This window comes from Anoplolepis gracilipes, chromosome 1 (assembly GCF_047496725.1).
Source record: "Anoplolepis gracilipes chromosome 1, ASM4749672v1, whole genome shotgun sequence".
Taxonomy (NCBI): Eukaryota; Metazoa; Arthropoda; class Insecta; order Hymenoptera; family Formicidae; genus Anoplolepis; species Anoplolepis gracilipes.
The window spans coordinates 7267897-7284227 of record NC_132970.1 but is presented as its reverse complement, the minus strand read 5'-3'; the positions used below and the strand labels follow the sequence as shown (position 1 = coordinate 7284227).

At 27.6% G+C, this 16331-nt stretch overlaps 1 protein-coding gene across 4 annotated transcripts in view; it reads left to right on the top strand.

Annotated features, from left to right (window-relative positions):
• Positions 1–234: 234 nt before the first annotated feature.
• The window catches only part of Rgk3 (Rad, Gem/Kir family member 3), a 41224-nt gene continuing 25127 nt past the window's right edge, over positions 235–16331 (top strand). Inside the window, exons 1-3 of one of the 4 annotated variants that reach the window (XM_072894481.1) lie at positions 235–839; positions 4107–4859; positions 7237–7497. In XM_072894481.1, the coding sequence (XP_072750582.1) occupies positions 4604–4859; positions 7237–7497 (517 nt within the window). In that variant the 5' untranslated portion in view covers positions 235–839; positions 4107–4603. Of the gene's footprint in view, positions 840–2213; positions 2757–3835; positions 4860–7236; positions 7498–16331 lie in introns of those variants that run through there. The other 3 variants (XM_072894640.1, XM_072894549.1, XM_072894429.1) reach the window with 3 other exon arrangements.

Here is a 16331-nt window from a genome sequence, read left to right as displayed (position 1 = left end):
AGACTTAAATAATTTATTGCACTAAAAAAAATATTGTCAATACAGTTCTTTGCTGGATGCAAATCTTACGATTTCCGGTAGTTTCCCCCGTGAAGCGTTTTCCGAAAAGCTCATGAGGCTGGACACGCGCCAACTTCGTCGTCATCTTCGTGGTCTTCGTCATGGTCGGTGACGAGGGCGTGCAAGAGGGCGAACGCCAACGCCTCTCAACCCTGGTGGTAGTCGCGACGCCGGGCTGCCTTCAGTGCACCGCGCATCCTCGGACGTGCATCGTGTCGGTCTAGTTGCGCTCACGTGCGAGCGGTCAAGACATGTGATTCATCGTGCGACTGCGGAGAGAGACGAGGAGAAAAGATGACGAGAGGAGATCCTACGATCGTCAACGGCCTAAAGTGGTAAAGATCGATCGCTGTATGCGACAAGTTAATCCGGGAAAATTCTTAATTAACGCGAAAAGAGGGAAGAGGAAGACGTGAGAGAAGACCTCGCGATATCTCGGAGCAATGTCTCGAGAGGAAACGCGCGAATCATTTTTGCGATATAATCACACATGATTAAAGGGCAAAGGTTGTCGGGTATCGAAAAAGGGGGATAATTACGGCCGCGATTAAGCTCCCCGGGGAGTGAGATATGCAGGCGAACATATGGGGGGGACAGATTGATGTTTATGCTTCTCCTCTAGAAGATTTATGCGAAACGATCTATAATTAATCGTGGGGAAAAATAAGTCAACGAAGAGAGTGGAGTGATTATCGCCCGTGGAGAAAAACCGATGCTTCTACTTTGAAATTCTCGAAGGATACACAATGTCTCGCTATTTTGCCCTTAACCCTTCAGTGGTGAGTTAAGTAACATTGAATAATTAGATAAAAAAGTACCATTTGTACTTTAACGGGCAAATAATTCTACTTATATCGTTCTCTCTCTTCTCAGGATAATAAAATGTATTTTAGATACTTAGGATATTTCGAAGAAATAATGCTATTGTTATCTTAAATGGAAATATATTAACTATAGCTTCATAAATATTATTTAGACTTGTTACATATTCGTATTTATATTTAATTTAAATTTATGATATGTTAAAATTGTTTTTATTTTAAAGCTTTAAAATAAATAATTCATTTGTTGTCCAGAAATGAGAATCTCAAATTTTGAAAAAATAGACAAAAGTGCTTTATAAAGATAAACGATTTAACTTAGAATCTTGGAAGTGTTAATAAAAAACAGGTTACTAATTATAATCCAACATATTTTGAGACATACAAACATGGTAGTATTTATTTTGATTTTCGTATTAAAAAAAAGAGAGGTTGTTAACAGCAACAGCATTGCAGGGATTCAATTAATATTTTACAATCACATGTACAAAAATAATAGTAATTAAATAATATATAATAATAGAGTTATTATTATATGTAAAAAAACAGAGAAGCATTATTAAATTTGAGTAATTTTTATATTATAGAGGTAAACAAATTAAAATAATTAAAATAACTAAAATAGCTTGATGTATTATTGTGTTATCTTTTTAATGTGTCTGTAGTATAAAAATCCAAGTATCATTTATTATGATAGCGATACAACAGTTAAAGTAACGATAAATCATGAGTAACGATAATACCAAACTTTCATAATGATGGTGGATAACAATATCTTTTTTTATAATAGTTTATAACTTTGGTGTCATAATGTAGAATTATGTTGCGTGAGTACATAAAGCACTTATAGCTATCGATTTAACGCACAATATCGAGGAGAAGTTTATAAGGCCTTTCCTCACTCTTCTGTCAGTAAGAAGAGATAAAGCTTGAGTTTCTCTACTTAATCTTGCTTATAATAAACGCGTTCTTGCGTGCATACATTATCTCGCAGAAGAAAGGGCACTATTTTAAATAAAGCTCGTTTTAACATTATATTTATTGAAGAGATTTTCAATATTATTTTGTAAATGAAAATTCTCTGTATCTGCATTGTGATAATAGTAGACATAAAAAAAATCTTGTAATATATATAGAAATATTTTATTTTCTATTTAATTTGCAAAAATAATAAAAATGATAAAAAGCATAAACTAGGATAAAATAATTATTCGTTAATTTGCTTCTTTATTTGTTCTTTATTTCTACAAATGGATATGAAATATCTCTCTTTCTATTTAGATATATTAATAATTTTAAACTCTCTAAAGGAAAAAAGTATGTATACTATTATTTCTTGAATTAGGAGATAGAGAAACATTGAATTTAATTGTGTTATTAAAAATGTTAAAAATATTTATTATACATAATCAAATAATTAACTATTGCATTATTTTATAAAACTATAATGCGTATGCATAAAATATTATTGGAATAAAAAGATAATTACTTTCAACAACAAGCCACATTTAATTTCCTTAGCACTCAGCTTTAAAGTAAATTATATAACAGATATAAACTTCATCAAAAGAGAGAGCGCGCATTAATAAGGTGTTGTCGTGAAATTGTGTTGGTACAGACTGAGCTTACTTTTGCCGATACTCGATTATAGTTGTCGGAACGTCTTCGCTCACCAATATCTTTCCGATGTATCCCGTTCACTGTTCACTAACTTCGACAGTTTCGACAGCCTATACAGCTGTCTTTCGATTGCATCGTGTTCCGTGAAACTTCGGATGCTGCCAACTACATATTTGACACTGTCATCGATCTTTATCTTATTTAATCAGAAGTGATTTCCAATCGCTTAAATCTTCCAATCAAGTTTGACTAACTGTAAGCCAAACAATTATTTAAACTAATTTTAAAACTTATAATATACACATAAATTTAGATTTTAAATTGAGAAATAAGATGAGAAATATAAGATAAAATGATGAATAACATTGTTTGACATTATTTTTGTAACACGAGTGTGAATAATCATTTCAGACATATTTTTGCCTGCTAAACACAAATTTGGTTTCAAAATTTGGCTATCATGTCACAATTTTAAGAAACATGTCATCAAAGAACCTAGAAAGTAACGATTTTGAGGGTTTTCATGGCATTATAGCACTGACACCAAATTTTTTTATTTTCTTTCATTATTTCCATGCAAAAGTATTAACTTTTAATAAAATTCACTTTGATTTGATTTGATATGATTTTTTGTTTGCAAGATACAATACTATGAAAATAGTTCTTTTTTTCTATGTGTGACATTGTGACAAAATTTGACTTTTTTAATACGAGTGTAAAGAGTGATCATTTCCATTGTATTTTTTCTCGTTTTTTATGTAAAATGGCGTCAAAGAGGCCAAAAACAGTGACGTTTGTTTTTGGCCTTTGACGCCATTTTTCATAAAAATATGACGTGTTAGCCAAAATTTGAAAATGGATTCGTGTTCAGCAGGCAAAAATACGTCGGCAATGACTATTCACACTCGTGTTACAAAAAAATTTTGTCAAATTTTGTCGGACAGTAATTTTCTTAATTTTTAATTTAATAATTTAAAAAATTTTTTTAATTGTAGGCTATAATTTTTCATAATATAATTTATAATTAATATTATTTATAATTTATTTATATCAAGTTATATAATAAATAATGTAGAAAATTATTTATTATCTTATTATAATTAACATGTACGTGTAACATATACGTAACGTAACGTAAGATTAATTTAAAATAATTTATTTAAATGTTATATGATATAAAATTGTTTTTTCTAAATTATTGTTTTATATAAAGAGATTGAAAGAAGTCATTACTTTGAAATTATTTTTTATCTTAAATTCTTTTTTAAGTAAAATAATATTCAAATCTGATTCAAAACTGTACGATATTACTGTATTTATATTTCCCTTTAAAGTCATAATCACAACATGCGGAGTAATCGAGACACTAATCGACGGGGTTGGTCTAATTAGCACGCGAGCTTACTTCCTGTGGGAAGTACCGACGGCAGAGTAACGACGGCAAAGCTACGAGCAGAGGAATAAACATAAAAAAGGAAATAGAAACGCTAGTCATTTCACTGATTTTAAAAGAAGCGTAATTTTTGACGTGGCCGCAATTATTCTACCGCTCCATTCGCGCGCACGTGGCTAGAAAATATCCAACTTCCTATATTCTATTTGTAGAATCAAGGAGAGCGTGAGGCTTTCTTCCATAGACAGGCTCCATTGACGTGACGTATTGCCATTCTCACGCAGTTTGTGCGAAGATACCTTTTTCTGAGTGCATACTTGGCACCTTTTGCCGATAATCGAATATTACGAATATTCCACGACATTCAGAGAGACATTCCGAAAGTCACTACGTTTTCCGCGAAGAACTTCCAAAGAAATAACTGTGAATAAAAACGTTTGCGAATGTTCACGTTTTGTAAGTGTAAAAGAATAATAATAAAAATAGTACCCAGTATAAGTCGAACAATTATAGTACTTTGTGATTTAAGTGAAATATGACAATATTTTAGCAAAATTTGAAGATAATCCGCGGAAAAAAGAGAAAATTATTTTGAGAAATCCGGAGATAAGAAAAATAATCGTCAATATATACTTATAAGACAAAACTTCCGGATCATAATCGGTAACTTTAAATAAAAGAAAAGTGATAGAGGTGTCAATTTGAAAGAATGGCGGAAGACTCGTTTCGCCGGAAGACCAGATCGGCTTCGATTTGTGCTCCGGGATTTTCGAGTATGGAGCAAATGTTAGAAGCTATGCCACCTTCGGGAGCTCGAGAAAGAGAGAGAGGAGAACGGGAACACAGCGGTAGTGGAACACCAGATAGCAGTACACCCACGAGAAGACGAAGGCCAGCTACAAGATCCCAGAGCGCCCGCGTTTCCGGCGGAAATAAAAGCATTCGTCGTCGAGCCGCTGCTCAAGGTAACGATAGTGACGTTAGGAATAAGAACTAAATAAATAATGTTGCGTAGGGGATTTTATCTTCTAATTAAGATTTACAATTTTTACAATTAGAAGAGTTTAACACTTCAAGATTTCGAAAATTCAAAATTATATATAATAAATAAAAGATTTATCGATTAGATTGTTCGTGATTTATATATATTTTTTTATTTTTAAGGGAATCTGAGATTTATCATTTTGTTTGTCAATGGCTCATTTTTCCCTTCGAATGAGCTACATATCGCTTGAGTTGTCAAATGATCGTTTCACGTGTCCGTTTTTGTCGATAATCAAGTTAAATCTGAGATTTAAATCCTCGAGATTAGATCTCGAGGCATGTGAAAATCTATTTTACGTTACGAGTTTGCGTGACACGATGACCGGGCATGACTTTGACGTCCGATAAATCCATGGGAACGTCATCGATGACGTACAAGCTCTCCTGGCGAAAGAGCAAAGTGTACTCAAAAGCTTACGCTATTGTATCGGTAACGCTCTTTAGTCCCGCGTGAGTTCTTGAAATTTGCGATTGCTATTCTTGTACGTGGATTTGGCTAGTAGGTCACTGACAGTCTGAATAGGTTTCACCGTGCCACGACGTCTTCGCAATTCGCAAGTTTAGAAACTAGCTAAATTCGCACTGTGCGTGTTCATTTTCCTATATATATACGTTGAGAGATAGAGAGATATATATTAACAGAAATCAAGAATAACTAAACCTATTATTATAGCATTGTTTGTAGATAGATGTAAAATAAACAAGAGACTTCGGATTTTAATTAATGAGTAAACAGCTACAATTTCAATAGTAGTATTTCAAAAATTAGCGGATGTTATTTATTTTCAATATAAAAATATTTTATTAAATTATATATTTTATTAAGAGTTTGGTACAGTTTCCAACTAATATTTAACTAAACATTTTTTATTTTTCTGCTATTTAAAAAAAAATAGAATGTGCATCAATATATTTCGCAAGAAATTATTCAAAATTAGAACGAATGTTACTGTCAACTTTTAATTGCATATTTTATATTATAAATTATAAATATAAATTATTATTTAATATGATGAACGTTATAAAAATTAATAACTAAATTCTCTGTTACTGTCTATTAAGCTTAAAATTTTAATAAAATATTTTTATACAATACTTTAATCTTTTTTAGTATATTTGGTATATTTCTTATTATTACAAATAAATTAATTATCAGTTTTTTAGATTATGCTTATTAATTGTTTAAACTATATTTTCTGTTATAAATGTAGAATTCAATTCTGACTTCAAAGGTTATTTTTAATCGCACATGCAGCAGACAAAAGAGATTTCGCTTCTTTGAATATTTAACAAAATAAGAGAATTTATCTATTCGATAAACTTTACGATTAATTAAGTGAAGCAGATATTTGAGAACGTGTTTCGCGATCTAAATTCGCTTTTCTCTATCTTTTCGCGTCGTTTAATTCCATTTCCTGGCTCTCTTTAGACTATACTAAATCACTCGGCTTGCCACGCGCTAGCTTTGCGACGTAATAGGTGTAGTACCTTTGAAAAATATGTTCCGTCCTTTGCTTTACTCTCGAGCGTTTGTTGCAAAAAGCTCGATCGGCACGCAATCGAGAGAGAACACGTTCGTTCTCTGTCCTATTAATTACCAGAGTTTTTTTCAATAGTTTTATCAGCTATTTTTAAACACATTCGCATATTCTCTATTATAAAATCTACATATTTTTACAACATTGTTTTGCATGATATCGAAACAACGTATTTCTATAAAAATTTAATAATTTTTTTTACCAAAATATATTTAAAAATTAATATACATATATGTATATTAATTATATAAATATATAAATATATACATTATTATTATTTTACGTTTACATAAAATGCAACAAATGTACACATAAAAGTAGCAAATAATTATTTTAAGGCTAAAAATATAATCATAAAAAAATTTAGAGCATATTTAAGTTTTATTTATAAACTAAACTACGTCAAAGAGAGAGCTATAATACAACAAATTATTACATTTTGTTTTAACACTCTTTCTAAATTATGTTTTTAATTTATATTGCAACATAAATGCAATAAAAAGTTTTAGTGTAATTAATTTGTGATTAATTAGTTTAAACTGTTAATAATTGAAATTAAACTAAGCCATAATGGATATTGATTATGCTTTGATGATTGCCTATATACGATGTTGTATATCGTATGCAGGCGATCATCAAAGTATTTCTGAGCAAATTATAATTTGCTGAAGGTGTTGTATATTTTTGCAATAAAACTTGTTTATCTACATCCGGTATCGAGTATACATATGCAATATTCTCCTGTCTGTGTCGATTTCAGCCGCCGCCCATCATCATCATCATCATGAAGGGGGTATGAAGTCGGCCCACTGCAGCAGTGAACCCAGACTTACTGAGAATGACGTCAGTCCGGGAATTAGAAGACGAGGGAGTCGAAGGGGACAGAGTATGCATCACACGCATCAGAGGAAGAGCAACGCCTTTCTGGACGTACCCGACGTCTCGTCTCAGATGCCACCGCGGGAGGAAGGCGAAGATGAGGATAGTTACAGACTCCGTAGCTTTAGTCTCACCAGCAAAGGTTAGAAATAACTCTTTTCCATCTGTTGTAAATGTAAACAATATATTTTAGTTTTTTAAAAACATTCGAGTAAAACTTTTGGACTATTTTATGATGGATTTGATTTGATAGAAACTCAACATTGGATAAATATATGACATAAATAATAATTTAAAAAATTAGAAAATAAATGTAAGACGTGAAAGATAAAAATGATATAAAATAATTGAAATAACTATAATAAAATGACAATGTATAATGTAAACTTCTAATGACAAAATTAATTAATTTTAAAAATGTTGAAAAAGCGATTAATTCTCATAAAATTGTAAAAAAATGTATGTAATAATTTTTAGCATTAATTCTAGCATAAAAAAATCGTCATATGTCACTTTAATAATAAATTTAATTGATTCTAATATACATAATATAATTTAGAATCTCGAACTTTGAATCTTCAAAATAAATATATATTCTATATCTAAACAATCTCGCGTTTTATAGATTCTTAAGTTTTACAGTTTTTTTAATTTATAGATTCTTAAGGGATGATTTAAGCAGCGCACTTTACCTTCTACAAATCGATTTTAAATCTAAGAAATCTTTTAACTTTGATTTACGCATCATAACATTTTAAATTGTTGAATTTTGCAATATTTGATATCTAGAATATTTTTGTAGGATGATTTGTTAAATTGTCCTTATCTTTAAATATTTTTTAGATTGTGCATTAGTACTGTAGTTTTCCAAATATTTCATAAATCACCAAAGTATCCTTAATAGCGAAAACGATGTAAAACTTTTCTAGTATGTGTATGCTTCATTATTTTGCATAAATTATTGACAGCTTTTAATGTTGCTCAAACATTTGAGATTCACCACAAAAGTATCGGTAATTACGTGAGCGAGGCAACTGTTGATTTTTTAAATAGTTTCACAACGTTTTTAGTTGCAAACGAATCGATTAAACGATTTTACAACATTCCATTAACTTAGTGAATTTCTGTTTTTTATTAACGATTGAATGTTTTTATTTAAAGTTACAATTATTTGATAAAATTTATCCATATTTAATATTAATGAAGAGTGCCGTATATTAATTTATAAGAAAATGTTCCAATAATTATCTAAGCACATGATATAAGTTACAATAAGTCCATTGAATCTTCGAAAATATCTTTAGACAGTGTGTATTTTTATAAACTTTAAAACTTTTCGTATAATTAAATGAAATAAAAATCAATCTTTTCTTTTTTTATAAATTTAAAATATAATTTTTAATTTTTAACTTTATCTGAGTTTCTCTAAACTTTAAATCTTAACTTTAATAAGAAATAAAGTTTACTAGAAATAAATTAAAGAAAAAGATTTTGGTAATAACACAAAAACTAATATGTCATTAAAGCAGGATTGGCATTTTTTTATTTAATTTTTTTCACGTTTTGAAAGAAAATTCTAGTAAATCTTATTGTTAATTATAAAATTAAACATTGCGGAGTTTAACTGGACCATCCCAAGTAGAACATAAAATCACAATAGTGTCAAAGTAATGTCAAATGATGTCAAAATGACGAGAATAAGACTATAAGAACTCACTTTTCGATCATTTTTTAATCATTTTGATGTATTTTAACATTATTGTGATTTTCTGTTCTACCTGAGATTGCATGTTTTTTTTATGAAATTCTGGTTAATCTATATGAATGTAGAATGAAAATACATTTAAATAATATTTGATTATTGTATTTTTTCAGACTATGTATTTTTTGCGAGTCTGTCTCATATATATAGTTTGTGAGAAATCAAACAAGAAATATATATAAGTGAAAGAAATAGAGGGAGAAAGAGATTCAGAGCACGAGAGAAAACATCGACAGAATCGAGATAAACGAAAATAGAGTAGTTATAATTGACGTCGACACTGCTCTACAAGAATCTAATCTGAATTTGACGAATAAGCGTGAGAAAGTAATTTCTATTTACATTTATCTCTATTGATAATAACGCTCTTTGATGTGAATAGAGATAGATAAGCGATATCTCTTACATATAACTTTAACGGTGAGATTGACCTGATTATGTTCGAAAAAATTAATACACTGATTTTATTTTTATTGATTAATGATTTTTTATTTGGCAGGTCAATGGTATTACCATGACATTAAAAGGTAGTTTAATTATTCTAAGGTAATATTGATTAAGAATTGATGAAAAATGACATTATTACTAAAATAATATTATTATAACATTTATTATTAAAATGTCATTATTATATATTGATGGGAATTGCTGTAGTCGAACAGATATGAATTATAACTTTTCTCGATTGGCTATTATCATTATGATATTATCTCGATATAATGTCGTAAAATTAATATATATGCTAATGTGATATTGGTATTCATCTGCACATTTAGTATTTTTAATATACTATTTATTATCTATTGTTATAATATTATTAAGAATAAACATGTTGTTGCAGTATCAATAATTTAAAAATTGCAATTTATTAAAATTTTATAAATTTTGACAAATTTAAAATATAAATAATTTTATATAAAAAAAACATACAATAAAATTATAAAATATGTAATAAAATTCTTCAGTTTTTATTTTATTATTTAAATTAAGTTATTATTTATTAAATGTTATTAAATTTTTAATTTAAAAATGTGCATACATGTTAAAAATTGAATGTTTACATTTTGGAAGAAATAATTTTTTAATATATATTTTCTCTCTCTCTCTCTCTCTCTCTGTATATATATATATATATATAAATTATTTCTTCGGATGACCATTTGAATTGTGTTAAAAATAAATGATTATTACTTTGAAATAAATAAGTTAAATAAAATAAATAAAAATTTTGTAAAGGAAACTTGTGAGTTTTATTACTGTCAGTATGAAAAAAATATGTAGTATTTTAATAATTTAAATACATATAATAAAAAAAAGAACAAAAATTTTTATGCGATTGAACTATGTTGAAGTATATTTCCAAAATATTATCCATTAGTATTCCAAAACTATTTGCAAAAATTTTGAAATACAAATAAAAATTTTATTTTTAATTAAAAAAAATTTTATTTATTTTTATTTATCTTTATTTTATTTTTTTACTTGAAAAATAAATAAAATCTTAAATATCCAAGTCTCAAGTATCGGAACCTAGTCGATTAAATGGCCGCCGAAATTAAGGGAGAAAAGTATAACCGTTTACTTTAAATACAATTCAAATGCTCACCTGTTATATAATATAAAATAAACATTACATAGTATAAATAAATATTCATTGAGTTAAATATTAAATATCAATCTAACTAAAGCACAATATAAAAAAATAGAATAATATGCAGATTGAACTTTGCTATTATGAAACGAACCAAAGAGCAAACTGATTCAGATCAACTGCATCAGATCGTAGTTTGCATTGTTATAACTATTTGTATAGAGTAAAACAATAATGGCAAGCGATATTGCATAGGAAATTCAAGGGATTGTTTATCTCGATAGATTAGAGCAACTTTGTTGATTTATTTGCTGACCTAGATCATTAACTTTGCTCAGAATACATGTTTCGTTCTTAAACGGTAACTTTCTGGAGATAATTAACAAGCAAACAAACAATGTGATCTGGGCAAGAGATTCCACATTACTTTAACGTATATTCAATCGCTAACTTTGTGCACTGCACTTCATCTCCGTTCCACAGACTATCAGAGAGCGAAGCAGTAGAATTACACAAGTATGATGTAAAGCGATCGGATAGAATATCAAGTATGTGCGGGATATTGGAAATGTCTATACACGACTATAACGTCTATATACACTTGCTTTTTAGCATTAAATTTCGAGACGACAGATTTTTGGACTAAGTTGTGGAGTAATTTTTATATATACACACACACACACACACGCGCGCGCGCACGCGCACGCGTGTGTGTGTGTGTGTGTATGTATACATTTATTAATTTTATTTCTATATTATTATAATTATTCTATAAATATGTATTATAAATACATAGGTACAACATATAGTTACACACACACACATATATATATATATATATATATATATATATATATATATAACTATATGTTGTGCTTAACTAGATGTGCCCCATTTTTTTTAATCAACGCACTTAAATTTCTTCGAAACTATACGAAGTATCAAAATCTTGTTTTTACAAGGTTGTATGATATCGAGGAGGATAGATTTTGATTAAAAAATTTGATTTTAAATGGCAACGTCAAAATCAAATAAAAGTCAACTTTATTTTCTTAAATAGCAACATAATTTTGCAAACATCTACATTTGTAGCCCTTTTCACTACGAGTTCATTGCTCTATGACCTAAAGTCCTCGAAGGTTAAATGATCAAATGCAAGCTTACAATGTTGTAGATACTTTATATCCAGAATCATAAAGTATTCACTTTTCGATGACTTTGCGAAGCGATACTAAAGCTAATACTTGATATTCTATCCGATCGCTTTTATATCGAGCTCATGTAATTCTACTGTTTCGCTCTCTGATAGTCCTTGGAACGGAGATGAAGTGTAGTGCACAAAGTTAGCGATTGAATTTACATGGAAGTAAAATGAAATCTCTTGCTTAGATCACATTATTTACTTGCTTGCTAATTATTTCCAGAAAATTAAGTTTAAAAACGGAATATGTATTCTGAGTGAAGATATTCATGGTTTAGGTCAGCAAATAAATTAATAACATGGTTTCCTTGTTTTATCAACATAAATAATACTTTGAAATTTCTGCGCAATAACGCTTGCCATTATTGTTTTACTCCATGCAAATAGTTATAACAGTACAAACTACGATCTGATGCAGTTAATTTGAATTAGTTTGCGTTAACGACTTTTCGGTTTATTTGTTGTTAATTAACAATAGTAAAGTATACATATATTGTTGAAATACATTACTATGCAAAATTTAATCTACATATAATTCTATCTTTTTTATTGTGTTAAACTGATATTTAACATTTAATTCAATGAATATTTATTTATACTATATAATATTTATTTTATGTCATATAACAAATGAGTTGTGTTGAAAATAAACAGTTATATTTTCCTTCCTAGATTTCAGCGATCATTTAATCGACTAGGTTCCATCTGTTTTATGAGCCTTTGTACAAGTCAGTTTACAAGTGTCAGGATGAACGCGCTAAGCATAAAAAAAAGTGTTTCTCATCTAGTGCTTTTACAATGGAGATAAAAATACGAAGGCGTAGCGTGAATTTCACAGTAAATATTGATCTAAAAAAGTGTCAAACGAAACTACACTCAGATGTTACTATATTTTTGATTTTATCTCTCTTCTCTCTGAAATCGCGTAATCTCTACATATTGTGCTGGATATTTAAGAGTTTATTTATTTTTCAAATAAAAGAGGAAAATAAAGATAAATAAAAATAAATAAAAATAAAAGAAAGTTTCTTTTAAATAAAGGAAATTTTTATAAATTAAACATTTTTTTATTGAAAATAAAGTTTCATTTATCTTTTATTTGTAATTCAAAGCTTTCATAAACGGTTACAATTTTTTATCGATTTTGATGAATAATGTCTTAAAAACATGCTTCCACATAGTTTATGCATGCAAGCAAATTTGTGCTTTTCGCCTTTTTTTTATAATAGGTGCCTCCAGTAGCACGATCGCTCATATAACAATTGTTTGTGATTGATACATGCTCTTACATCTATCCAAATTTTTAAAGTTACGTGAATCATGAATAGTTGCTCACTGAGCGATCAATTGGTTATTATACTAAATGAATCCAATGTGTATTTCAATTATTAAAATATTATATATTTTTTATTTTTATTTTTATATTTTTATGCTAACAGTAATAAAATTTTGTAACAAAATGGCGCTGTATTAATTTTGTTCTGCCTACTTGTTTCGAAATGATAATAGTTTACTTTCAACACAAATGATCAACCGTTATATAAAGAAAAATCAAGAAAAAACATAAAGTAACATTATAAAGCAATAATTATAATCATTTTTTGTTAACAGTATACAAATAATTATGGTTATAGTTAGAAAAAACATTTTACAAAAACAGCATATATATATATATATATATCTATATGTATATATTATATATAATATAACATAGTATCTACACAGATTCTTTTTCATAATATATAATTTTATTTCCTTTTTTATTAAATGATAAAATGACATTACTTTATTTGAAATTTTTAAATACTAATAACATTAAAAGATATATGAAAATGTATTAGAAATTTTCAGAATGCAATTAAATACTGATCAATTTTCATCTACATTGTATTAGGTACACATGTTTGCGTTAGTTAGATGTCAATATATACAATATATGTAATTATTTACACATTTAATTCAGCCAATTAATCTCTCCTCTAGTAGCTTTTATCATTAATCAAGTTAACTTTGCCACTTGAGAGGAATTTGTTGATGAACAGGTCAACAGTTGGTCTCCTAATATATTTTAGAAAAATTATTTCCCTCAAATTCTTTATAGATATTCTTTCTATCTTAGAAAAATATTTCTTAATAAACAGCATTTCTATTAGAAAATAAACTCTAATATTTTATTTTTTTATAAAGTATGTAATTTTGTATACATTTATTAATATTTTTATTTTATTAATTAGAAAAAATATTTAGAAAGTAATATTTAAAAATATAATATAATTATAAATATAAAACGTTTACTTATTACACCGACAATTATTATTTATTATATTGATAAACAATTAATTTGCAAGTGTATAAATTTTGCTAGTATATTTTTTATTCATACAATATATTAAATATTACTACATACAAAATGGTTATGTTTATGTTTATGTTTGTATCTGTTAATTATAAATTATAATCATCGTCTTCTGATGGTGATTAAACTTTTTAATTAATGTAAATTTATAAAAGTTTAATTATAAGGCTTCACATTTTCTGACAAGATACATTTCCTTTACGACACAAAGTATATTTCGACATGCACGGAAATGCGAGTTATCACAGCTGCTTCTTTAGGTTAACATTAATTGAGTTTTCAACTTGACAAAGCTAGTTCTATTTTATCAGAAATAAGTAATGGTCTTTGTGAAAGCTGCAAGTGAAATGACTAATAGACCTATTATTTCTGTTCGAATAACTTTCCAAGTGATCGAATTCATCTTTTATTTCTCATATTTTCCGCAAACTCGTTTGTCCTTATTTAATTAAAATGATTTTGCATTTACCGTCTTAAACTGATTTGTCGTAAATCAAATTTGACCACTTGTTACATTTGTAATATCAGATGCTCGACAATTATTATTTATTTTTTACATATTTTTCTTGCCAAAAAAATACATGAAATATTAAATTTAAACTTATTAAGAAAGGATAGTAGCTCAAAAATACATATTTACACTTTTTATGAATTATTAAAAGTTGTCAATCTATTAAAATATTTTCTAAAAATATTAATTTAAATCTTGTTATTTAATGCTTAATATATCTACTTATGTATTTTCGTAATATCAGATTAAGAAAGATTTATACATTTTTTTAATGAAATATTTCTCTTTATTTCGAAAAATGCGTGCTTAAAGAATAATTGTATAAGGAATAAAGAAATAAATTAAAAGATGATATATTATATATATTATAAAGGCCAGGTAATATGTAAACTTTCAAGCGACATACTCGTTAGAATCAAGAAATACACAAAAATTAAAAGATTAAAAAAATCTTAAGAAAATAAGAGAGATGTTTCTTGACATTTCATCGGTGTATAAATTCGAAATCGAGAGGTAATGCAATCTGACGAGCACTTCTTTCTGAGCTGTTACATTTTCACAAGAGAGTTTTCCTGAAAGTAAGAGATTTTTTAGAAGAGTATTTGAGATCTTATTGTCTTGGAAGAGCATCTTACTCGACAATAGTGATTCGCGATAATTTCACGAGTAAAAAGTATCATGAGCAAAACATTTCTAGCTTGCAGTTTAATTTTCTTGAAAACTTTCTTGGAAAATATAAGAAAATTCTTTTAAAACGAGTTTCATATGCAAGAGAGATAGATATTTTATATTAAGTATTTTTCTTATGTGGAGTATTTTTATAGAAAATCTATGTATATATATCTATGTACTGATAATAATTCAGTATGATTAATAAATTCATAAATTAGTGTTTTTGATTTTTGAAAGTTTTTTTTATATATATAAATCTTTGTGGTTATAAAATTGAAAGTAGGCAAAATATTTATAAATTATTTTATGGATTTTTGAATATATCTGGTTATGTTATTATAATATCAGTATATTATAATATATGTATACAATATATATATATATATATATATATATATATATATATATATATATATATATATATATGTATTGTATACATTTAAAAAAATGTTAATTTATTATAACAAAAGTTAAAAATAAAAATTTTAAATAATTTGGTATTTTACACCAGTATAAAGAAAAAAATATGTTTTCATACTTTTACAAACGTGTATACTTTTCTATATGTATATTTCTAATAATATGCGCATATCAATCAATTTTTCTGTAGAATATCTTTTATTTATGTTTGTTATTATGCCCTATTTTTCTCGACATATTTCTAGAGGAGGGCTAAATCCGCTTAAGAAAGATTTGTATTTCTGAATCTCTGGATTTGTATATTCACAATATCCATCTTGCCGGTAATCCAAGTTCTTACCTTAGCGTAGCTTACTTCTCTGTGATAGAAAAACGATTACGTGCGAACAAGAGAGACTTTGTGGATGCAACACGATCTTTTTCTGCGCAAAATATACATTAGTGCTTTAGATTGCACGTCGAT